The following is a 25939-nucleotide window of genomic DNA, read 5'->3' on the forward strand; positions in this document are numbered from 1 at the left end:
TAAGTATTCATAGTTGGAGAATGTCTCCTGTTCTATCAGTTTATTCAGTATCAGTATTTCCCTTTCCTAAAGCTACTTTCTACTCAGTTTGTAATCTGAATAATCTTTTAAAATAAAATGATTATATTGATTGATAATTTAAGTTATTTGATTTTGTATATATAGCAGATAAAATCTTTCATTACTACACAGAGAGAAGTATCGAGTTTTTATGTATTTGGTAGCCTTTAGAATTTTTACAACACATTGTAACAGTAATCCAAAGAAAATGTTTTCTGTTTTCCTTATATGAATATGTTGAATCTGATTCTTTTTTTTTTTTTGATTCTTAATATAGGTCAAAATTAAGCTTATATATGACTCACAGACATTCTCCCTCTTTGACTTCCAGCTACAATACCTGCCCAACTAGTATTCTTTAGCTTTCTACTCAGCATTCTTAGAAGAGTCTCTAAGCTACTCACAGAAGAGATAGCCTTAGGTACAGTGGTCCAAGGTTAAAATTTGTCTTACTTATTTTCCCCTTGTTGCCTTAGTGCAAAATGTACGGTGACTTCTAGTTACTCGTTTCCTTTTATTTCCATTAACTTAAAGGATATGTATGTGTGTGTGTGTGTGTGTGTACACATTTTTTTCACTTATTCCTATTCTTAAAATAATTTAAAAATAAAATTTATATACATATCCTATGGCATTACCCATTTAATAATCATTTCACCAGTTGGTTCTTTATCTTCCTTTGCTGTGTCTATCTTTTCTTTGATTTCTCCTAGATAGTTCCTTTGTCATTCTGGCCTCATCTTTCCCTGTGTTCTTTGTCTCATTTTCCTTATAGACACTCTTGAATACTATAGATACAAGGTAGTCGAGGCTGAAATTAGCCCTTAGCCAGGCAGTTCTCATGATGTAATAGATATAAATATGATATATACATGTGAAATACAAAATTATTATCTACACCCAACAAGTACCTTCCTTCCCCTGAAGAAAATATTATTCTAAACATTCTCTGCAATAAAACAAACTGGGTTTTTTCTTTTATTTGGGTGTGTATAAGTAACTAGTAATGAACAGTGGCCCATATATACAAAGATTGCTATTGACTGTATGAGTGTGTCATTTAATTTTTTCACATTTTTGCTAATAAATTATTTCTTTAGTTTGGTGTTCCTTATCTCCCTCATTTTTCTGTGCTTTCCAGGGCTCCTGTCTTCCTCAACATCTCCTTCTACATGTCTGAGCTGTGCAAACTTTAGGGAGATTGTACCATTTTAGTACACTAGAGAGACAATGCTGGAAGAAGAAATAAAGCTGCACATGCATTTCACTTATAACTGGCTTTCTTTTGGATACTCTTGAGTTCTTAGAACATAAACATCTCTCCAAGCTCAAGCTGATGATTATTTCACTCAGTTTAATTTTTAAAATTAATTTAAAATACTGATTTGTGAGACTAGTTATGTATTTTGTACCTTAAAAGTTATCATTTGTGGAGACACTATTGTAGTCTCCATTTTCAAAAGTAGCCCATATACATATTATGCTTTTTTATTTTAAGATAACTGTATGATTTATTTTTCAGGCAAATAGAAACTGCATAGCAATTGCTTCGAGTCATGATGTTCAAGAACTGGATGTTTCTGGAATTCTGGCCACACAGATCTATACTTGGGTAGATGATGATATAGAAATGGAAACCAAAGGGTACTGTTTGTAATACTTGGTTTTTATTCAATGACATTCAGTAGGAATGATGATACCCACAGAACTATAATTTTCAAATGATTTTTTTAAAGGAATATTTCTAGATTATAAGCAAAGTAGAAGCTGATAATGCTAAAGAGTAAAGAAGGGGTGACAGGAGTTTTAAAGAAAGGAGTTGAGGTTTAGAAGAAAATAAGTGAAAGGATCTGAAATGGTTCATGTATGAAATAATTGTTTACAAATTAGTAGTGAAGAGCTGAAGAAAATTAATTTTAAAGGGAAATACAGTCATGTGTTAGAGCTTCCAGGTATAAGAGAAGAAATAAACAGCTGATGAGTTGCTTTCATTCTGGCTGGCATTCCTTTGTAGGTCAGAAGATTTCTTGGTTATACATGCTCGTGATGATTTAACAGCTGTGCAAGGTACAACCCCATATACACATAGCAATCCTGGTACTCCAATTAACATGCCATGGCTTGGTAGCACACAGACTGGCAGAGGAGCATCTGTGGTATGTAAAAATTAAAATATTTGTGTATAAATGTCCTGTTTCCCTCTAACTTGATAAAGAATGATATAAACTTTTTTTAATTCCTAACTTTTTTAGTAAATCATACTTGCTGGAAATTGTAAATTTTGATTATGAAGAACAGTATGTTTTCATTTGAAAAGGATAAAATTATTTTAAATAAAATAAAATAAAATTTAAAATACAAAGAGCTGTATCAAATAATAATTTGGAACTTACTGGTCCAAATCAGGCCTCAGCACACTAGTCTATGGGTCAGATCCTGCCTGCCACCTGTTTTTATGTGGACAACATGCTAAGAATGCTGTTTATATTTTTCAGCCATTGAAAAAAATATCAAAAGAACAATAATATTTTGTGACATATGAAAATTATATGAAATTCAAATTTCACTGTCTGTAAATAAAATTTTATTGGTACATGGCCACAGTCATTTTTTAGTATTTTATTTATGAATGCTTTCACACTACACTGGTAGGATTGAGTATCAGACCATATACCCATTAAGTCCAGAACATTTATTATCTGGTCCTTTCATAAAAGGTTTGCCTACCCCTAGGCTAGATAATATTTTTAAATGGTTATCACTAACATCTGTGCCTATATTGAATATGGCTTTTTAATGCTGAGACAAATATACTGTTCTTTTTTTGAACAAATAAAAATGATACAAATTTTTTTAAGTTTAAGCAAAATATAATATGCAGGTGAACTGAAACAGAATTTTTCTATAGTAATGGAGGATCCTCTTGAGCCCTGACTACCTATGATTTGATCCATGTTTATATCTTGAGATTCCTTTGTTGACACGTAGGGTATAGGAATTGATACACAGAATCAAAGAAACCCAGCCTCAGCAATTCTTTCAGTGGCTTTCTAGGTGTATGGTTTTTTGTTTGTTTTGATTTTTTTTTCCTTTCCGGTTTCCTAGGTCCTGTAGAATTCCTTCCTTGGCCAAAAAAACCAAAAAAAAAATTTTTTTACCAGTTAATAGGGGTAATTAATTAAATAAAGGTTCAGTCATCTTTAATAATACCTGGTAGTAGTTTATATTTAATGCAGTTCCTTTATCGCTCATATAACCGTATTATTGTTTGAGATATCTGTTGTAGCTGTAATAATTACTGCTACTTACCATTCTTTAGTTGAAGCTTGAGATCCAGAAAGGTCAAGGAATTTAACTCAGGTCACTGTCTCAAATTTGTGGTAGTGCTTATGTTAAAGCCCTCCATTCCCCTTCACTCAGCGATTTCGGGTAGGAATATTTTAAGTATTAAATTGAAGAAATTGAAAAGCCATCTAGTAATTATTCAAATGAAAAGAGTTGGTCATTAATATTTAATTTTTTTCCCAATGGACAGATACATTAAAATTCACTTGTAAAACCTACTGATATTATTATCCTTTAAAGGAGAACTTAAAGAGAATATAACAAAATATAAGAAAAATAATAATAATGACTTTTTCAAACTCCATTTTCAGAAAATACAGTACAGTACTTCCTATAGCAACTTTCTTTCTGGTCTCTCTGCTTCTACACTGTTCCTTCTGTTTTGTATACATCAGCCAGTTTCTCTTTTCTAAGGCACCATTCAGGTTATTACTCCCCAGCTTAAAACTTTCAGATTTCACAGTATAACTTTAAAACAAGTCTTTAACATGGCCTCCAAGGTCCTGTGTGATTTACCACTTCTAGCTCCTGCTGCAGTGTCTCCCTTTTTTCACACCTGATTCTCTTTGCTCTCATCACAGTTGTCTTCTTTCTGTTACTTGAATACATCAAGTTTATTGCCATGTCAGAGCCTTAGCCTTGTTTTCTGCTTAACACATTGATCGCCTTGTCATCCAAATCTGGTGACAGTTGAGTTTCCTCAGGGGCCTCATCATCCAGATATGGGTGATGCTTTCCTTCATCCCAGTTATGCAGAATTTATTCTGAATTTATTCCGTGCAGAATAATGACATTCCAAGAAGAAATAGCAGTGTAAAGAGGCTGAAAATTGAAAATAAATTGTTTTATAAAACAATTCCAATTATACCGGAAAAACAAACAAATCAATTGTAAGCACATATATTGTTAGTCCATCATACTGCAGTGAAGTGTGAATTTGGGCCCCACAAGAAACACACCCGATCTACGGTGGGTGATCAGCATGTTAAAATGCTCTGTGTTTACCATTCAGACCTCAATTCAAATTCCCAGAGAGTTCCCTTGCTTACCTAGGAAAAGTATCTGCTCCTTCATACCCTACCACTAGTCACATTTTATCATCTTATTATCCCATTTTTATCATCCTTACAGCTTTTACCAGTTTTGAAATTATCTCTTCATTATTTGGTTGTCTTTTTTATACCCTCTGCAATGTAAGCTTTTTGAGAGATTACATTATGCCTGTCTTATACACTGATGATCTCTAACTACAATGGTGTTTAACATTTAGTAGGTGCTCAGAAAATATTTGTTTATTCTCCAGAGTATTACAATATGGAAATTCACTGTTGTCATTCCTCTTAGGATTGAAATTTCTTCGTATGTAAATCTTAGAAGGACATCTTTTTAGTTGGGGTCATTGTGATTTGTAAACACAAACATTCAGATTACCCTACTCCATCCTCAGGAAAAAGACACCAACATAATAAAGTGATTCCTTTTTATATGGATCTAATAAAATCATTAATGATTTCTTTCCCTTATAATATTCTACATATGCTTTCAGAAATGTATTTATCCTCTTTATTTTTTTACTCATTATTTTCCTTTGATACTTTAATCAGAAAAAAAGTGATAAAAGAAAGAACAGGAATCGTTAGGCTTTTTTTTTAATTAAAAGGAGCATGAGAGTTAAACATGGAGTTTACTAAACAAAAGTAACATTCAGCAGATTTTCGTTTTTTGTGTGGAGAATTTGATCAAATATTTTCTTAATCCTATTATGTTATTAAATTGTGAATACTAATGAAAAGGAATACAGGTTGTGACCAGTTTCTGCTGTTTTGGAGTATACCTGCTTCCATATGTTTATTTAATTGTTTCTGTCCCTCAGCAGTTCTGGCCTAGTCCTATCCTTCCCTACGAAATCTCCACTTTACCTACAACCTTGGGCTAATCGAACAATTTAAAATCCAAAAGAATAATAACAACAAAAAAAGTACATGAGACTGGTGCTACAATCTTAGGATAACCTATACCTGTAGTTATAGTGTATAAATAGGAAATGGTCTATAAATTAAAATTATCCCTTTAATTTCACGTGTTTATTTTACCCTTACTTGACAGGCTACTTAAATGATTTAAGCATGATTTAAAAATGGGTAAATAAATAGTTCCAAACTATCAATTAAAAATTTATACAATCTTCTGTTTACCTCTTTTTTTTCACATGCTCTGCCTGTCTTTTTAACCTTATACTATTCAGGATTATTCCAATAAATTTAATGGGATCAGAAAGGAATTGGCAAGAAAGGAGGTAAGACTAAATTCTTGAGGTGAATTTGTTCTTAGATCCTAGCCAGTGACCCAGAAAATTTATGTACAATAATATGTAAGAGAGCTGAGTTATTTAATTTTATTTGTTACTATGTTTAGTATTTTTAGCACCCATTATGTTAGTTATGTTATGGAATCACATATAAATAAATGTTACTTGAATTTCTTGTCACAGTTTAAATTTTTAATACTACTTTTTATTGTAACTATAAAAGAATGATTTTTATGTGTTAACAGATGATTAAGAAAGCTATTAATAATGTCAGAAGAATGACTTCTCATCCAACTCTTCCTTACTGTAAGTTGATAATAATTAACCATTATTTTAAGGAATTTAAAGGGAACTTTTAGTTTCAATTGAAAGATAGTCAGCACTTACTTTATGTTTTGTGGAGAACGTTTTCTAGCAAATAAAATTATTTCAAAATTGGGTGAAAATAGGAAAAGTAATTTTCCTGAATTAATAGAGAAGGCTAACTTAATGTGTAAATTTATAACATTTTGACTGCATGTTTCTAAGTTGGCACATTATATTTTTGAACATTTCTGGACTTTTTACACAATGTTAAATTATAGTTGATAATTATTGCTTTAATAATAGGATCACTCTTATCTCTTTTTAAAATAGACCAGAACCATATCTTGGTCATTTATAGCCTCATCATAATCAGTTTGTATTTTATTGATATTTTGTCAATTTCTCTTTTTATCAGATACACTAATAGTAAGTATAGGAAATGGTTTTTAGTAAGTTCTTAGATTCTAAGGCAGGATATATTTATTTTCAGTTAATCTTCCTAGGAATCTCAAAAGTTTTTCTTCCTTTAACAAAGAGCTTAATTAATGGGGAATTTATTGGAAGTGTTGAAGCAGAGACAAAATAATAGACACAACTTTAAAATTAACTGGTGGGTTGGAATCAGTATTCATATTGGCATGTGAGTATTTCAGGTTTTTTTAATACAATTTTTACTTTGTGTCCTTTATCTTATAATAACATAATACAGTAACAAAAATAGTGAAAACAATGCATGTGGATTAAAAAGATATTTATGTCCCTCCAATTTAATAACCTATAGGTACCACATTTTTTATGAGAGATATTCTGATAAAATATGAATGACAAAACCAATGATCCTTTCTACCTAATTATCATAGGTGCTGTAAGCATATATTATCAAAGTTGTATACCAATGTCCAGTTAAAGGGCTCAGGAGAACCTTATAGTTTCTTTTCCCTACACTAAATTTATTCAACACTAGAAGTATATGTTTTCGGTCTGCAAGTCTAATGTAAAGTGAGAACCAGAAACAGTCATGAAGCGTATAGAGTAAGGAGTCAAAGGTGTTTTATATACAAAGCTCAAATATTATTACACCCACTGCAAGAAAATTTGGCATTACTTAAAATCTATACTTTATGCAGTAGGGTTTAGAAGTTTCCTGAAATATTGAAGGGACTTTATTTTTCTCAGCCCCAAATCATGTGTCATGACAGGTGACTAGTTTAAATGATCCCTGGCCTCAAAGACAATTAAGGACTTATTTTCAAAATTATTGGGTAACATCACATCACTTCTGTCTTGGGGTAAGTACTTTCTGCAATCAGAGAACTACCATAACTGGCAGATAAAGAGCTTGAAAAATTAAATGCTTATTAAATTAATCACGGAAATTTTTTTACAGTATTTTTTTCGTGTCGTGAACAAGTCCCACAGATACTAATTTAGTTCAATAGCAGGCTCTTTTTATGTACTAGAAGTGTTTTGAAACAAATTTTAAAAATTTTATTCTGAATTACAGATAGCTTAAAATAGTTGCTTTCTTCCTTTGGAGTAGATTTTTTTGTTTCTTTTTTTTAAATCTCAGTCATTATAAACAAATACTTTTGGATTTCTACTCCAGAGAAATTTTTTAGAAGTTAATCTACTGGTTTGATTGTATTAAAATAGAAATGTAAGTCTTAAAAGGAAAGCCCCACTTTACAAAAAATAATGAACATATTAAGATTTTTAAGATTGCATTTAACTCTTTACTTATATGATGTAACTCTTTTCAGATACTAATGAGGGATATTTGCTCAGACAGCCTGATTACAGAAACCTTTGTTTTTTAAAATTTTAGTTTATAAACTAAATATTCTCTTAAGAGAGCCTATCATTTTACATGTAAGCTTCTAGTAGGGATTTTTTTCAAATAAATTAAATAAAACCATAAATAATAGAAAAATTTGAGTGGTTTTAAAATTCATCTAGTCTAATTTTTTTTGATTAAGCTGAGGAAGATTATACGGGAGAGGGGATAGAGTTAACATCCCTAGTCTCAAGAAATTCTACCCAAGATTCCATCCCAGCCCAGCATTAAAACATTTCAAAGCAAACAGATAACATATATTAGAGATACCAGGTCAATCATAATAACCATTAGAAATGATTTTTTTAGCATGACTTTCCAGACCTTCCAAAATCTTTTTTTCAGAGAAGAATGCATAAATTTTTAAACATTAATAATATGATTGATAAGAATTGACTGTTAGTAATCCCCAATTTTAAAAAAAAATACAGTTGACTTAAAATATTGTGTTAGTCTCAGCTGTAGTGATTCAATATTTTTATACATTACAAAATGATTACCATGATAAGTCTAGTTAACCATCTGTCACTGTACAAAGTTAAGTAATCCCAAGAATTTAAGTCTTTATCATAAAAGTTTATTTACTAAAGGCTTATTAGAACATAATTGAGATAATTTCAATAGGAAATAAAGTTTATAGTGGTCTGATTTAATTGCTTCTTTTATTTTGTGGAAGGATATATTCTCATTCAGATGAAAAAAAGATCATATAATTATCTGTTTTTAGGATTAAGAGTATTCAAGGGGAATTTCTTATGAAGGTAAATTCATTTAAATTGACTATGATTCATTTCTTAGGTATTTCTTCCATGAAGATTTTCTCATTGGATTAAAAAATAAATTTGTCAAAGACTCCTGAAATAAATTTGAAGTTTTTTCCCTCATAATGCAGATCTGACAGGAGCTCAAGATGGAAGTGTCAGAATGTTTGAATGGGGCCATTCTCAACAAATAACCTGTTTCCGATCTGGTGGCAATTCAAGAGTTACAAGAATGAGATTTAACTATCAGGGAAATAAGGTAGTACATAAAAATGTGCATAGAGAAAATGGTTTGCTTTTATTGGAGGTTTATAAATGTTACTCATTTGGATTTCTAAAGAAAGCAGCTCAATGAGCTAATGGTGAAGTATTAATCCATCCTTATGAATTCCTTTTTAAAAAATTTATCTCAAAGAAAACTTAAATTCACTTGGTTCTTCCTGGAAAGTCAGTGAATGTATGTCCATTAAAATTCTCCTAAATGATGCTTAAGGACCAAATGGTTATAGCACTACCTTATATTACACATTTTTTATTAAATACTTCTGCTTTCTTTATCTTGGAACCTATACTCAAAGTATGGTCAAATACCAAGTAGTAAGTACTATCTGGGAGCTTATTAGAAATGTAGATTATTGACTCTACTCCAGATCTGTCAAATCATCATCTGTATTTTGTTCAGTTACTCTTGTGATCTGTACACATTAAAGTTTTGAGAAGCACTGCACTGGGACTGGGCATTACAAACTATGGCCTTGCCACCTGTTTTGTAAATAAAGTTTTATTGGAACACAGCTAACCCATTCATTATTTGCTTTCTATGATATTTTCCCACTACAATAACAGAGTTCAGGAGAACAAAGACTTTATAGTGGCAAACCTAAAATATTTACTGTATGGGCCTTTTAGGAAAGTTTGCCAACCCTGCTCTTATTGTCTTCATTTCCCATAATCCTCCATTCCTCAAACTGCCTTTTTCTGCCCCTGCTATCTCACTGGCACTTAAAACAACTATTAAAGGGGAAATCAGCCTGCTCTTTAGGCCTTAGCTGATGGTACATCTTGCCTTTCCTTTACCCTCAACCTCCAGATGTTCCACCCTCCTCACATATTACTTGTGTCATGGTGTGCTGCAACCTTTTTGCCCACCATGTTTATCAGATTACTGTTGCCATTTCACAGAAGTCAGTGATAATTTTTCCTGTAGTTATGAAGCAAAATCGAGAGCGAATAATTTCCTGATACCAATTAGAAAAATTCTTTGCTTCTTATTGGGAAATTAAATGGATTTCATCTAGAAGCCTTTAGAACTCTACTATGATTTCAGATATATAACCTATCAGTATCATTTACGTGCTAATGTTTTCCCACTTTGTCAGTATTATATTGCTCCTAACTAATCTCTATACTTCAATGCTTCTCTCTCTAATGCTTCCTTCATGTTGCCAACAAAGTTATGTAACAAATAGCATAATTATATAACTATACTATAGATGAGATAATATTGTTCTTTTCAAGAACCCTCAGCTTCCTTATTGTATGTAAAAGCCCAAATTCTTTAGTGTGACATTCAGGTCTTTCTACAATTGGAATTATTTTACAGATTTAACACTCACTGTAACCTTCCATATGGGCTATTTTAACAACAAACTTTTCTTTATTGCCTGCCCAAGTATCTTTGGACTGGCAGTCAACTTACTGTTAATTCACCATAGCCACAATGGAGCCAAATAGCACAACTATCTCCCTTAGTAGGGAAGCCTACTAGAATAAATGGAACAGATAACCCATATTCTATCACAGTAATACTGATCATTTTGTCAGAAGTCATTGAACATCAGAAAAGCTAAGAGCCTAAAGGGGGCATTTAGCAGAAAAAAGACCTGTGAGGAATAATTCATTGGATTCAGGAAGATCCTCCTTTGTAAAACAAGATCAGGATGCTATGAAACAAAGGCAGCAGAACAGTAAAGAATTTTTGGAAATTAACAACACATGATTCCCAAAAATCGTGTGAGGAGGGGAACTACTGATTACAAGGGCTGAATAGCAAAATGGAAATATTTGAAAATCAAGTTTTTGATTGGGAACTACACATTAGGAAATTAACCCCAAAAGTACATTGAGACTAGATCCAGGAAAATTCATAAAAGGCATTTAAAAGATGTTTCAGAGGAAGAAAAAAGTGATGGAAGAGAAACATTACATTAAAAGGAATAATAAAAATTTCCCCAAAGCAGAAAATGGAATTTTAAGAAAGAAAGGGACTACCAGGTACTAGGCAAAAGTATTGAGAAACAACACATGCCTAGACACATCCTGATTATTTGATTTTTTTAATTGAAAGATAAAGAGAGCTTTCTAGGATGAAGTAGGGTTAAAAATGATTACTTACAACCTCTCCAGGCCCCCCATTTAAAACTAATGGCCTACTGACCTACTCATAAATAGAGTTTACACAGAGACTGTGGAACAATATTCATGAAATTCTGTTGAATAAGGAATGGGGTCAAACTGTCATTCAGATTTGGTGGCAAAGTAAACACATTTTTAAGTATGCAAAGACCTAGCACATTCCAAACACTCTGTCTAAGGAATGTACCTAGACCTACTCCAAAAAACATAGGAGAAACCACAAAAAGGATAAACCCTGGAAAAATATTTATAACAAATACAGTAAACAAAGGGTCAGTATTCCTACTGTTTGCTCTATCATTCAATTTTTTTGAAAGACGACTTAATAGAGAATAAGACAAAGAATATGAATAATCAGTTTACCAAAAAAAAAGCACTATACATGACCAATAACTCCCTAATAACTGACGAAATGCACATTAAAATGAGCCTTTTTTTCTGTAAGTTAATAAATACTTAAAATTCTAGTAGTATACATTGTTGACTATAAGAAAAAATGGGTGTGTAAGTTAATATTGCCACTTAGGGTTTAATTTTGACTTCATCTACCAATTTTAAATTACGCCCTTTGACAAAGCTTTCCCTTTTCTAGATGTCTGTCCTACATAAATACTCAGAGGTACATATGTAAGAATGTTCAAAGCAGGACTTTTTATAGTAGGGAAAATTGGAAATTCTATAGGGAAAAGCTTTAAGAAGTTACAATACAATACAGTGTAGTACTACATAGCACAAGAATGAGGTGGATTTTATGTACCAGTGTGGGACAATGGCTAAAAAAGTAAAAAATGTATTTGTAGAACTGTATATTATTATCCTAATTTTTTTTAAAAAAAACTTGTATGTATGAATTTTGAATGTTCAAAGAACAAATCTGAAAGGAAACACAGCAAACTCCTAATAGTTATTATATCTATAGATGGGAAAAGGCAGGCATCCAAATTAGACATTTGTTTTATTTTATGTATTATATACTCCCTTATTGCATTATTTTGCCATTTTCCCAATCATACTGCTCTGAGTTCCCATACATAGTGGGATTCTTTTTTTTTTTTTCCAGTAGACTTTATTTTTTTAGAGCAGTTTCAGGTTTACAGCAGAATTGACAGAAAATACAGAGTTCCCATAAGTGGGATTCTTTCACTGTGATAATCTTTGTTTCATTTTGCCTTCTACTCTTGTTTACCTGTTTTCCTTATTATGTATCTCTCGAAGTCCTTATTTGTCTTTTTCAGAATAAATAGCTTTTTATCTTATATGTACTAAGACTTTGTCACATGGCTTAATGTGTAAATCCAGTTTCCTATTTTTGGAATTACTTATAGAGATATACAGACTATGTTGTTGATTAGCATAATAAAATGGGTGTCTGATGTTAGTTTGCTTTATATTCACCCTGGAATTCTTTGAAGCACTAACTTAGTGTTTTTATGGACTAGATCCGTACATAGGTGAAGTGAAAAGTCAAACAATTTATCAGTCAAATGTTTAAGAGTTAAAATATGAGATTCACAGTAAGGATAAGGGTAAATATGTGCTTTTGTATTTGCATTAAAATGCTTTTAAATATTTTTTTTCTCTAAGTTTGGAATAGTTGATGCTGATGGATATTTAAGTTTGTATCAGACAAACTGGAAATGTTGTCCAGTTACTGGAAGTATGCCTAAGCCGTACCTGGTAAGCCAAGAATTCCTACCTTTAAAATTTTTTGAATTTTTATTTTAAGGAAACCAAGAATATGTACTTGAGACAAGAAATAGCAAAGCCAAAATATAAAGTCTCTGTAGTCCTATGTATTCTATCACTTTACTGTAAGCTCCTGTTCTTGTATTATGTGAAAATTACTCTATGAGGTATAAAAATCCTTAGTCTCTGGGAACTGGAAAATTAACTAGTAACTTTTCTAATTTGTTGACTGTTAGTAATATGTCTTTATTCACATTTGAAAAATTATTTAAAAGTTTAAATATTTCTGAAAGTAAATAGTTTAGTCTGAGATAACCTAAAATTCTAGTTTTTATCTTCTAATACAAAAATTTTCACAAATATTTTAAGAAAAATATTTGAAATTAACCTCCTTTTGTTTCCCTTTGAACTTCTGGTTAAACAGAAGCAGAGGGACTCAAAAGAGTCATGATATATGCAGCTTATTGAAATGATTTAGGAAAATGTGTGTGTGTGTGTCTGAAAGAGAAGGAGAGGCAAAACAAATGTGGCAAAATGATAAAAGTTGGTGAATCTGGATAAAAGTTTGTGAGAATTCTATTACTCTTCCAACTTTTCTAAAGTTTGGGGGTGCAGAAGCAAACCTAAAAAATTTAAGTAAGCGACAGATTACATAATCACTTCTTGATTAATGCATCTATCTGCTTATAAAATTGTTAGTGACAACAATAACGTTTGTTGTTTATAACCATTACAGACTTGGCAGTGTCACAACAAAACAGCCAATGATTTTGTCTTCGTTAGTTCCTCCTCTCTGATAGCTACAGCTGGTCTTTCGACTGACAATAGGTAAGAGACTATAGCTGAAATTGAAGTCTGTGTATGTTTAGCTAAGCTTTATCTTTTGATTGCTTGATGTCCTTACATCTCAATAATATTTCCATAATTATGCCTTTAAATATTTTCATTACAAAGACTTGTTTCTTAGAGCATTTTTAGTGTTCTCATTGTAAAGCTAAGGAAATTCTGGTGACATTAAAAACAAAATCCATTCCTGGATTTTTAATGTTCTAATGTTAAGACTTTGCTTTAGTAGAAGAGAATTTGATTGTTGGTAGAGATTTTCTCCATATTATTTCCTATGTGTTAGAAAGCTTGAGGCCAAAAAGAAGATTACTGTTTATTAGCCATGCCATTTAGTTAGTCCTCACCATAGCTTTATTATAGCGATAACTGTTTCACAGTAAGAAAACAAGAAACTCAGGAAGACATATTAGTTGTATAATAGCTAGTAAGTGGCAGCTCATCCCTGTCTCCCAAGAAAGCTTAAATCCGTAAGAAAATGTCTTCTCTTGCCTCCATGTCCACACACACTTTTGACTTCCCTCATACAGCTAAGTTCTGAGGTCAAGGCCTTCTGAAGTTGCTGAGCAACTGGATTTTCTTGAGCACAAAGAAAACTTTTTTCTGCCATGAATAGAAGCAGCTTCTATTCCTTTCTGTGAGTTACAAAGAGGGCACAAATATATGTAAGAATTTCTAGGAATAATGGGCTGAAAACTCGATATTCCTAAAATTCCCATTTTGAGTGCAAAGGGAGGCCTCAAGAGAAATGTAAAAGCTCAGCAAAGATATATTTAAACCATTTTGAGTTTATTTTGTATGTGGTGTTCTAATCTCATTATTTTACATGTGTCCAGTTTTCCCACCACCACTTGTTGAATAGACTGTCTTTTCTCCATTGTGTATTCTTGCCTCCTTTGCTATACGTTAAAAGACCATAGGTCCTTGGGTTTATTTCTGGTGTATTGACTTTCTCTCTGGGTGATCTGTCCATTAATGTCAGTGGGGTGTTAAAGTCCCCTACTATTATTATACTATTATCAACTTCTCCCTTTATGTCTGTTAGTATTTGCTTTATATACTTAGGTGCTCCTATATTGGGTGTGTATATGTTAATGAGTGTAATATCTTCATCTTGTATTGATCCCTTTATGATTATATAATGTGAGACATACTGATTTTCATTCTATTGTGTCACTTAAGAAGTAATCTGTTTTTTTCCTTCAGAAACATATGTTTGTGGGACACTCTTGTAGCACCTGCCAATAGTTTAGTACATGGTAAGTTTTGAATGCATTTTATTTCTTTTTTTAATTAATTTTTTTATTGAAGTATAGTCAGTTTACAGTATTATTAATTTCTGGTGTACAGCATTGTGATTCAGTTATACATATACATACATATATATATTGCTTTTCATATTATTTTTCATTATAGGCCACTACAAGTTATTGAATATTCCCTGTGATATACAGTAGAACTTTATTGTTTATCTGTTTTATATATAGTAGTTAGTGCAAATCCCGAACTCTCAGTTTATCCCTTCCCACCCTGGTAACCATAAGTTTGTTTTCTATGTCTGTGAGTCTCTTTCTGTTTTGTAAACAAGTTCATTTGTGTCATTTTTTTTGATGCCACATGTAGGTGATATCATGTGGTATTTTTCATTCTCTGAAAGGATTTTATAAATCAGAAATTTATAAAGTAAAAATGATTTTAAAATAAATCTGTTTTTAATGACACATATTTATTAGCCTGTGAGGTTTATTTTGGCCATAGTTGGCAGAGTTTGAAAGTAGAAAAGTGCAATATACATAATTAACTCTTCACTGTACTTTAATGAAGGACAGTAGAACATAGATAATACAAAAATCATTTGTCTTTTCTTTGGATCTTATAGCCACAGATCATCATTGTAAATAACAGCTAATGCATTGTATTATATGCCCTCTTACCACTCTTATTCAGCCTTGCACTCTAGAAGTTCTAACTAATGCAATAAAACAAGAAAAGGAAATAAAAAGTAAATAGACTGGAAGGGAAGAAATAAAACTATCTTCATTCACAGATGACATGATTGTGTAGAATATCCTGAAGAATACAGAAAAAAAAAAAAACCTGCTGGGACTAATATGCAGGTATAGCAAAGTTGCAGGATACCAGATCAATACATTAAAATTAGTTGCTTTCATTTATACCAACAATGAACCATTGGAGTTAGGAATTTTTGAAAAATTACCTTTTAAAATAGCACCCAAAATAATGAAATATTGAGGCATAAATCTAAATATGTATAGCATCTGTTGGTGAAAACTACAAACAAAGGTAAAAGAAATCAAAGATCTAAATAAATGGGAAGATATTCCATGTCCCCAGATGGTAAGACTTGATACTGTTAGGATGTCATTTCTTACCAACTTTATAGATTCAGTGCAGTGCTAATTAAAACTCCAAGCTGTTTTATGTTCATCAACAAACTGGTTCTAAAGTTTGTGTAGAGAGACAACAGACCTAGAATACTACATACTGAAGAACAGAATTGGTACTCACACTACCTGATTTCAGGACTTAAAATAAGGCTACGGTAATCAGACCATTGTGGTATTGGCTTAAGAATAGACACAGATCATGGGACAGAATACAGAACCCAGAAGTAGACCCACACATAAATAGTAGACTGATCGTTAATAATGACACAAAGATAATTCAATGGAGACAGATAGTCTTTTGAACAAAAAGTGCTGTATAACAGTTGGGTGCTGATATGTGGAATAATGAATGTAGGTACAACCTCACGCCTTTCACAAGTTTACTCAAAATGAATCATAGACCTTTGTGTGAAAACAAAACTGTTAAACTTCTAGAAGGAAGTATAGAAGAAAATGTAGGTGACCTTGGCTTTGGCAATGAGATTTAGAGACAATACCAAAAGCATGATCCATGAAAGAAATAATATATTTAAGATTTTTTTAAATTACCATTTTTCTCAATATCTGAATAGCAATTAAGCATATAAAAAGATGCTCATCATCAGTAGTCATCAGGGAAATGCAAACTAAATTCACCACAATTCATCATACTACTCTGAACACTGAAATGGTCAAAATTAAAGATTCTAGGATACCAGGTGTTGGTGAGGCTATGGAGAAACTGGAATCCTCATGATTTGCTGACAGAAATATAAAATAGTATAACTGCCTTGAAAAACTGGCAATTTTTAATTAAGTTAAACATGCATCTAGCATAACCCAGTAGTATGTATTTTTACATATATACCCAAGAAAAATGGAAACACATGTCCACATGTTGACTGGTATAGGAATGTTCTTAGCAGCCTTTATTTATAATAGCCCAAAACTGGAAACAACACAAACATCCAACAGGAAAATGTGGCATATGTATGTAATAGAATACTAGTCAAAATTAAAAAGCATGACCTACTGATACATGGGACAACATGGATGAACGTTATGTTAAAGAAAAAGAAGCCAGGCACAAAAAAGTATATACTATAAAAGTCCATTTTTGTGAGGCTCAAGATAGGTGAAACTAATTGGATAGAAATCAGAATAGTGATTGCCTTTGTTGGGAGAGGCATGAGGAAACTTTCAAGGATGAAAACATTCTGTGTCTTGAGCCGAGTGTTGGTTCCACAGATGTATTCCTTTGTCAAAGCCCATCAAGGGTGTACAATTAGAATTTCTGCCTTTTACTCTATGTAAATTATATCTCAAGTGCTGGAAAATTAAAAAAAGAAAAAACTCTTCTCTATAATTAGTTTTATTTAGAGTCTTAAAATAATAACTAAATTTTATTGTGTACTTTAGTATATGCCAGGTATTGCACAGACTTTAAATGTATTAATTAATTTCATCTTAACACATACATGTTAGGCAGGTGGTATTATTTCCTCTTTTACAAATGATAAAACTAAGACTTAGGTTAAATAATTCACCTAAAGTATACATTTAAACCCACACAGAAATCAGGATTTAAACTCTGGCGATCTGACTCCCACATCTTCCCTCTTTATCATTATACCATATTGTCTTTGACCTAAAAACAATTTTTTCCCTAAAATTTGTTAGGCTAAACTTTAAGAAAAATATTAATTATATTCTTATATTTCTGATATTTATATTGCTATGTTCAGCTTCACTGATTTTTTTTTTTTGCAATAGTTAATCTACTTTTAATCCCATCCAGTATTTTTTCATTTGAACATTATAGTTTTGAATCCCTAGACTTTTAAAGATTTGGGTCCTTTTAAAAAATATTTTTCATCTCTCTGCTTAACATGCTCAGTCTTTCATCCAGCATCTTGAATATTGGAAATACACTTATAATGACTTTTAATTTCCTTATTTACTACTTCTATCATCTTTGTCATTTCTGGGTTAGTTTCAATTGATGGATTTTCTTCTCCTTTTGGGTTGTACTTTCCTGCTTCTTTGCATGCCTAGTAATGTTTCATTAGATGCCAGGCATTGTGAATTTTTTACCATGTTAGGGGCTGATTATTTTGTATTGTGTAAATATTTTTGAGCTTTGCTCTGGGACTAAGTTACTTGGACACAGATTTGGGGGCCCTATGTTAAACATAACCAAAGCTGCCTTTGGTATAGGGCTAATTTTGCCCTACGTTGAGGCATTACCCTCCTGAATACTCTAGAATGCCTTATGAATTACAGGGTTGTTTTTTTTTTCCACTATGGTTGGTGGGAACAAGAAACCAGGTCAATTTGGGTTGCCCTTTATTACGCCATGGGTAGAAAACACTCTGTACACAGTGAGCTGGGGCAGTTATGTAACTCACCCATCTTGTTTCCCATTTCTCAGAGATGACTCTTCATTGCCTAATATCCAGTGTCTCAAACCATTGTTTCCTGTATATCATTTGATATTTTAACTGTTTTAGGCAGGAGACTAAATCTAATTCATCATTCCACTTTGGCCAAATGCCAAAAGTCTCTTTCGTATACTCGTAAATAAATTCTACGTTTTTTTCCCTCTATTATTCAGCTTTTACTTGCCATGATAGTGGAGCCACTGTTTTAGCATATGCTCCAAAACATCAGGTGCTAATATCAGGTGGCAGAAAAGGCTTTACATGTGTATTTGACCTTCGGCAACGACAACAGAGGCAGCTTTTCCAGAGCCATGATTCTCCTGTTAAAGCCATTGCTATTGATCCAACTGAAGAGTATTTTGTTACAGGATCTGCCGAAGGCAACATAAAGGTAAATACAGTAATGCCACAATCTCTACAAAACAAAAAGAAATCTTCAGAAATCTTAGGTCTTTAATCATTTTGATGACACCAGTTTATTTAAATAATAGAAATATTAACCCCTGTATGGTCAACAATGTTAATTGCTGTTTAATAAAATGAATGAAATAATACTTAACTTGAAAATTGTATTTTTTATTGTTTTCAAATATGGTTAATTAATGCATACAAAAGAATTGAATTTTCCATGGATATAAACATATTTCAGACATTAGAATTAGTCTTGACTGCATGTTCATAGTTATGAATTCTTCAGTTTCAAGTGCTATGAAATATACTGTCATTTTCCCTTATCCCAAATTTCTCCCTATTTTGTCGTTCATTGTGTTAGCATCCAACCACTCAGTGCTTGATTCAAGAATTCTGAGTGTACCTGGATAAGCCTTGCCTATAAGGCTCCTTCTCAAACTCTACTCTGTTTCAAATCTAGAAGTTTGAATGTTAAGCAGCTTGTTGAAAATATTAAGCATCTTATGAAAAATGCATCCCACCCCAGAAATACTGTTGCTAGGTCTCATCCCCAAAATACTCAATTGTAAGTCCTAGACTCAGGAATGTGCATTTTTAGAACACAGACATAGTGGCTTTGATGGAGAGGTCTCTGGTCACATTTGGGAAGATCTGCAAGTCATAAGACTTGTCCGTAAATTATTCTAATGGCCAGCAACCCACTGGAGGAGTCTAGTTTTTTTAGAATCCATGAAGTGCTAGTGATACTACTTGGTACAAATAAGTTGGACTATTTTAGAACTGGCATGTTGTTTTCATAATTCTCAGCCAGAAAAAAATTAACTAGAATTGTAGAATTTTGAAAAGGCCTTTCTTAAAATCAAATATATGCACCAACTTCCATACAGAATTCTTCTTTTTTTTCAGTTGGAAGATAGTTTCTTATTTGAACTGCCCTCAGTTTAGAATAAGTCATCCTATGTTTTAGATTAGTTCTTTAGATTAGTTTGTATCCTGATCCTGAGGTTTATTATTTAATGAAGTTAAAAGATTTGATAGTATACCAGGTAGTATTCAGAATTTAAAATTTAATATTCATATCTATTGAATTATGAATTAATAAATTTCTTAGGGAAAAGAAAGATTTTTTTAATCTGTGATCTCAAAACATCAGGAAGTTATGATAATTAACTTTATCTTGCCGCTGGAATATGGCTTTTCCTGGTCTGAAGACCTCTAGGTGTTTAGTATTTCCTCTTTCCAATGGTTCTGATCCCCTGGTGGGTACTATATATTATGGAGAAAGGATTACCCCACTGTACAACTGCATAGCAAAAATTTTGCTGAGAGATAGGAAATCTTGATTGTAGTCCCTATAATATTACAAGTTTCTGTAGGATTGTATACTTTACTTCCTTGTTCCTAAAGTTTTCTCATCTCCAACGAAGGGTTTTAAATACCTTCCTTTTTTGCTGCATTGATTTTGAAGAATGTAATGATATCAGAGAGATTTGGAAAATTATAACACCCTCTACAGAATCAAAATGTGATGACTATAGGCCTACATGGATTTTTCTCCATCTTTGCCTTAGAAATTCCTTATTTGTACAGGAAGACATGCCTAAATCTTTTGTTTGGATTTTTAAGGTTTAAAATTTGAACATTTTTAAGGATTTTTAACCCTAATTTTTATTTTGCTCTTGATATCTTTCAGATTTGGAGTCTCTCTACCTTTAGTCTTCTCCACACTTTTATTAATGAACATGCTCGGCAGTCCATTTTCAGAAATATTGGAACTGGAGTGATGCAAATTGAGACAGGGCCAGCAAATCACATTTTTTCATGTGGAGCTGATGGAACAATGAAAATGAGAATACTGCCGGATCAGTTTAGCCCATTAAATGAAGTGTTGAAAAATGATGTGAAATTTATGCTGTAGCATTTTGACAATAAGATGTGTAACTTATTCCCTATTCCATGAAGTGGCCAACACATACGATGTACAGTGATTACTCTCCTTGTCACAAATAAGCTAATGCTTTCTTGTTTTTATATTTATTTTATGGAGCTTTGCCCTTGATGCACTGATGCCTTAAAAATTAACAAGGTCATTCAGAATTAGACTATATTGCCTAAAGTAGAATGTGTAAGTAATGCTATAATAATACATATTTATAGTATGTTATAGTGAGTATATCATAGTGTTAAAGTAGTTTTGTTTTCTGTTATTGATAAATTCTTCTGCAGATATCTCTGCATGAGTTTGTTTCACAGTAAAAATACCCTCTATGTAAAGGCAGTTGCACATTAGTCATCACTTAAGTCACCACACTCTCACTTCCTTTTTCAAACTTAAACATCTCAGACTCCTCTCTTAATTAATGATAGATTGATATTTGGGTAAGAGTCAAAAAAATAATGAACATGTCCATTAAGACTGTCATTGGGACTTTTGTGATAAATGAGCCAAATAGTTCGTTACGTAAAGTTTTCATCATTTCCCCTCTGGAGCCCAAATTGTGTGTGTGTGGTTTTGTGTATATATGTAATATATCTTACACATCTTATTTGAATTTAGTTTGTGTGTGTGTGTATATATATATATGTGTGTGTGTGTGTGTGTGTGTAAGAGAAAACTACTTGTTTTTGCGTTTGTTTTTGTGCCATAACAACTACTGCCACCAGAATAACAACTTTTTTCGTAACTTTTTTTTTTCCCTTTTTTTTTTAATTTTTGAATTCTCATTCTAAGTTTCAAATAAACTTCAGGAACACTTCCAAGATTATTATTTTAAAGATTACATTGAGTCAAATAAGTCTTAGCAGGCAACAGTGATTCTTTGTTGGCATATATGCAGCACTTAAAAGTAAGTTTATAAATTTGTCAAAGGATTTTTGAGCACCAGATATTTTACTTAAATGTTATTTTATTTCTTGTCTTTTAGGTGCTTTTAGTCTCAAAGTCCTGAAAACCTTATAGCAGTGTTTTTAGACACAAATGTGAAAACAGTCAAATTAAATAGATAGTATTTACAAATGTAAAATACCTGCTGGATCTACCATTAATAGAAAATAAACTAAACCTTATATTTTATTATTTTTGCCAAAATATATTATTTTATTATAAAATATGACCAAAATATTAAAAATGCACAATGCTTTTAACTTAAGTGTGCTAACCCTACTTCTGTCTGTTTTGTGCTCTACCTTTTCTGACTCAGAATTATAGAAAACTTGATAATACTTGATTTTAACCAAGGAGACTGGAGGCAGATGGGACTAAGTGTTTAAGGGACAATTATATACTATTAGCTTAAATATATTTTGTTAATAGGAACATTAATAGAACATTTTTATGTAAGAAAATATGGACAGCTATTATTTTGGAAATTAAAGAGTCAAATGAAGCAGAGAAATGAAGGGCTGGTAAAATGAGTTTTGTAATATCCTCAGGATACTTTTATCTTAAAAGTATATTGTTAAAAGATTTTGTAAATTGTATTCATAATTTTAAATGTGTTGAGCAAGTTGCAGTGAAGACATTGTCATTATGTAGAAAGTTTATGTGCACATGATAACCTGTACCTATAATTGTGCAATAACAATATGTGACTATTTTGCCATGGAGAAATCTGTGACAGCATTGCAAACAGTACTATTGTTTGATGTAGTTAAGCTTAAGTTATTTTTCATTAATTTCTTCACAAATCAAGATTCAAGATTCAGAAGGCTTTGAACACTTTCAGTGAGATAGAAAATTTACTATTATGCTTATTAGGAAAATGGCATTATAGGTGAAGAATTAAGCATTTTAATTGAGGGTTTATATGAATAATAAATTATGTAAGCCCATATGTATTTACATCCAGAGTCATAATATTTTAAATAAACAATCATGCTGTGACTTTTTTAGCATTTTTAAGTAATATTTCTGCCACTTCAGTTGACTTGAAGTATGTGTGACATTTTAAATTGGAGAATTTCTGTATTTGTATTTGGTTAATGTGGAAAGGACTGCATAACTTTCCCAGATACCCTGTTCTTCCTTTTCTAGAATATTTCTTATTTAATGGGTAAGCATTATTCAAAAAAGGTGAGAATAAAAATAGTTGGAATATATGTTTAAGTATAAAATGATGTACATATATGTAAAATTTCATCCACACTAATGGAATGAATACATCAAAATACATTTTTAAAATGTTGTGCTTTCTGAGAATGAGGCTTTGTAATGATGGAGGAATTCACAACATTGCAAGTCTCATTTTCTAAAATGGAGAATTTTTCTTAATGTAGAATCATAGGACAGTCAATTCAATTCTCCTTTCATGCTCTCTTTGTCTCGCTCCAATTCATTTCTTTTAAAAAAAAGTTTTAAAAACCGTTGCAGAATTTCTCAAACTGGTCTCAACAATTGGAACCCAATACAGAGATACACCTACTTAAAGAAAATCCTTATACAACCTTAAGAGTGGTGATGATCTTTTTATAACAGTGTTGGAAACCCAGAGAGACATATTTTACTGAACAAAAAATTTAAATGTCATATTGCAGGGGGCCATAGTCAAAAAAACAGGAAAAGTATTACTGTCCCTAATACAAAGAGATTTTAAAGTGATAAATAATGGAGAAATCAGACAATTGCTTTTTTTTTAAAGCAACAATGTAATACTACTGTTCATTAAATTAGTATGAAGTGAAAACAGTGATAGCAGTTTGGCGACAATGCAAGGAAGTAGGCACTGTGAAACATTGCTGGCAGAACAAAATTACAAAGTTACCTAGACATATTAAGATTGAAAACATAATTTTCACATAATTTTTTGAGAGTATCCTTTATGGTAAAAACACCTATGTACAAAAATACTAAGTTTACAGATGTTTATTGAGACATCTAGTAGAGCAAGAAAAATAGAAATCTAAATGTTAATTAGTATGTAGATGGTGGAATAAATTGTGGTACATCCATACAGTGGACTGTTCTGTCAACCCTAAAAGAATATTAGATTTGTATCCGTTGATCTGAAAAGAGGCTGGTGAAAAAAATTTTCAAAGTAAAAGGCGTTATATCCCATATTGTTGCAGGTTTTTTTAATCTTTAGTTTTAGTATATTATGTAGAGACATAGAAATACGAATGGAAGAAAACACACAAAACTTTAACATGGGAGAAGGGAAGAAGGAGGTGGTACTTCATTCTAAACTCATTTAAATGTGATACCAGAAATAGTTGTGTGCGTTGGAGAAGAAAAGCTGAATTTTTATTCCAAATAGGACATATGACTGAGACCTGCTGTGTTGCGTGAAGTGGTCTTATGTCATCTTTGAATTATTGAGATATTTTTGATACTTGCTGTTACTTAGGTGGAAAGGTTAAGATGTTACCCTTAAGAGTATTTGGAAAAAGTTAAACATGGGTTATTGAAATGTACCTGTCAGTCAGAAACCTGTATTGCTTTTGCTTCAGTTATTCTTGAAGCTATATCTGTTTTAAGTTTTTCATGACTTTCTTTTCCTTTCTTCTTACTTTGTTTTCTCCTGTATGTGGCCTATAATTCAGGGAGCTAATGGCACTATTTCACAAGGCTCCCCGGCACAAGAAAATTTTGTTAATGTTCTCACACTGCGAATATAGATGGGTGATAGAAATGATCCGGTGTGACAATCCATTTCTTTCCATGGTGGAAACGCCTTACTCCTGTACAGTTGATTGTCTATTCAATGTATACATCTGACTTACGTCGCAGAACCTAAGCAGTACAGTGTGTCAGCCCAGGATATGTGTTTAAAAAGTTCTAAAACCTATATTCCTCCCACATGCAAAATACTCCCTGTCTCCCTCCCAAGAAGTCCAGTTATTTCATCCTATTACTGCATGACGGTTAGGCTTGACCCCAGGATTCCATCATCTAAGTCAGGTTCAGGTGTATACATGGCTCCTCAAATGAGCTTTCTTAAGTGTAGTACTCCTCAGTCTAAAGATCCATGAACAAATGAGGCTAGTTATGTGCCTCCCACCCATGAAACATACAGTGGTGGGACAGAGGTAGGATAGATATCTCCCATTCTAAAAGAGAAAATAAGCCACATGGCAGTCCGTGGTCTGTAGAGATTCTGGAATTTAGCTGGGTGCATGTCTCCAGTTCCTTGAGTAACCCTGTTCCCTGCAAGTAATTCTGCAGGACTCTTGGCTCCACCCTCTGGGCTGCTTTTTTCTACCTCTCAGTTCCTATTTTTCCATAAAAGTGGACCATGTTTTTAACTGTAGTGTTCTCAGTTCATTCCTGGCCAGAGAAGTTTGAGGGTTCAAGGGCCTCTTTACATTTTATACAAGTCCTGTCCCTTATGGTTCAGTCTAGTGAAATTGCTTTTTAAAACATTGTGGGTTTCTTGTATATAGTAATTCATTCATTAGACAAAAGTCACACCCATATTTTATTTCTCAGAAGGGCTCTTCTCTACCTTGGGCCCCCTGTGAGGCTGCTGTAGTATTATCACCTTAAGATTATTAGAAATCTTAGTATTTCGTGAAAAGACACTAAGACACGTCACACCCTAAAACCTGAGATCTTAACAAAAGGATTTGCAACCATAACCTTGACTGTATCTTTACTCTGAGACTCTTTGTAATCTACCACAATGTTGAATAAATTTTTAAAAAATACACGTGGCCATGTTTATACAGAGGGAGATAGGTGACCAGACGCATGTACACATGCAGAGAAAGAATTCATACATGGAAGTAAATAGCACACCAATGCTTTACACTGAAGATTGATAATTGGAAAGAAATGAAGTTACTGAAGGAGGACAGTGTAGGAGTCAGAGCCCACCAGGTGAGGGTGTTGTGCTTCGAATACTCCAGGATTAAGGTGGGAGTCGTTCAAAATCAATAAAGCATTGCCAATAAGGACTAGCATTTCATGGGTGTAAATACAGAAGAGAACTGTGTTAGTAGAGCCAGGAATTTAGACCATATGTATAGAGAAAGGGCAGAATTGCACAGCCAAAGACAAAACAAAAATGGCCTTTGTAGAATTTGAGATAGGCTCAAGTGAGATTGGAGATGGTCAAAAAGGAGAAAATAGTTCAGGTGAGGAAGAACCCACATAGATGAATCCAGAGGTGCAGTCACAGAAAAATAAGGGCCCTAGCTAGGGGCAG

The 25939-nt window shown here is 32.4% G+C and overlaps 1 protein-coding gene across 15 annotated transcripts in view; it reads left to right on the top strand.

Annotated features, from left to right (window-relative positions):
* The window catches only part of DMXL1 (Dmx like 1), a 114103-nt gene extending 91423 nt beyond the window's left edge, over positions 1-22680 (top strand). For 4 of the 15 annotated variants that reach the window (XM_074360512.1, XM_074360514.1, XM_074360516.1 and 1 more), the window contains 9 exons: positions 1583-1704; positions 2075-2216; positions 5959-6019; positions 8746-8873; positions 12614-12706; positions 13452-13543; positions 14765-14817; positions 18560-18777; positions 20491-22680. In XM_074360512.1, the coding sequence (XP_074216613.1) occupies positions 1583-1704; positions 2075-2216; positions 5959-6019; positions 8746-8873; positions 12614-12706; positions 13452-13543; positions 14765-14817; positions 18560-18777; positions 20491-20715 (1134 nt within the window). In that variant the 3' untranslated portion in view covers positions 20716-22680. The other 11 variants (XM_045507882.2, XM_074360513.1, XM_074360515.1 and 8 more) reach the window with 8 other exon arrangements.
* Positions 22681-25939: the final 3259 nt, after the last annotated feature.

The sequence above is a fragment of the Camelus bactrianus genome, chromosome 3 (genome assembly GCF_048773025.1).
Source record: "Camelus bactrianus isolate YW-2024 breed Bactrian camel chromosome 3, ASM4877302v1, whole genome shotgun sequence".
In the NCBI taxonomy this organism is placed as follows: domain Eukaryota; kingdom Metazoa; phylum Chordata; class Mammalia; order Artiodactyla; family Camelidae; genus Camelus; species Camelus bactrianus.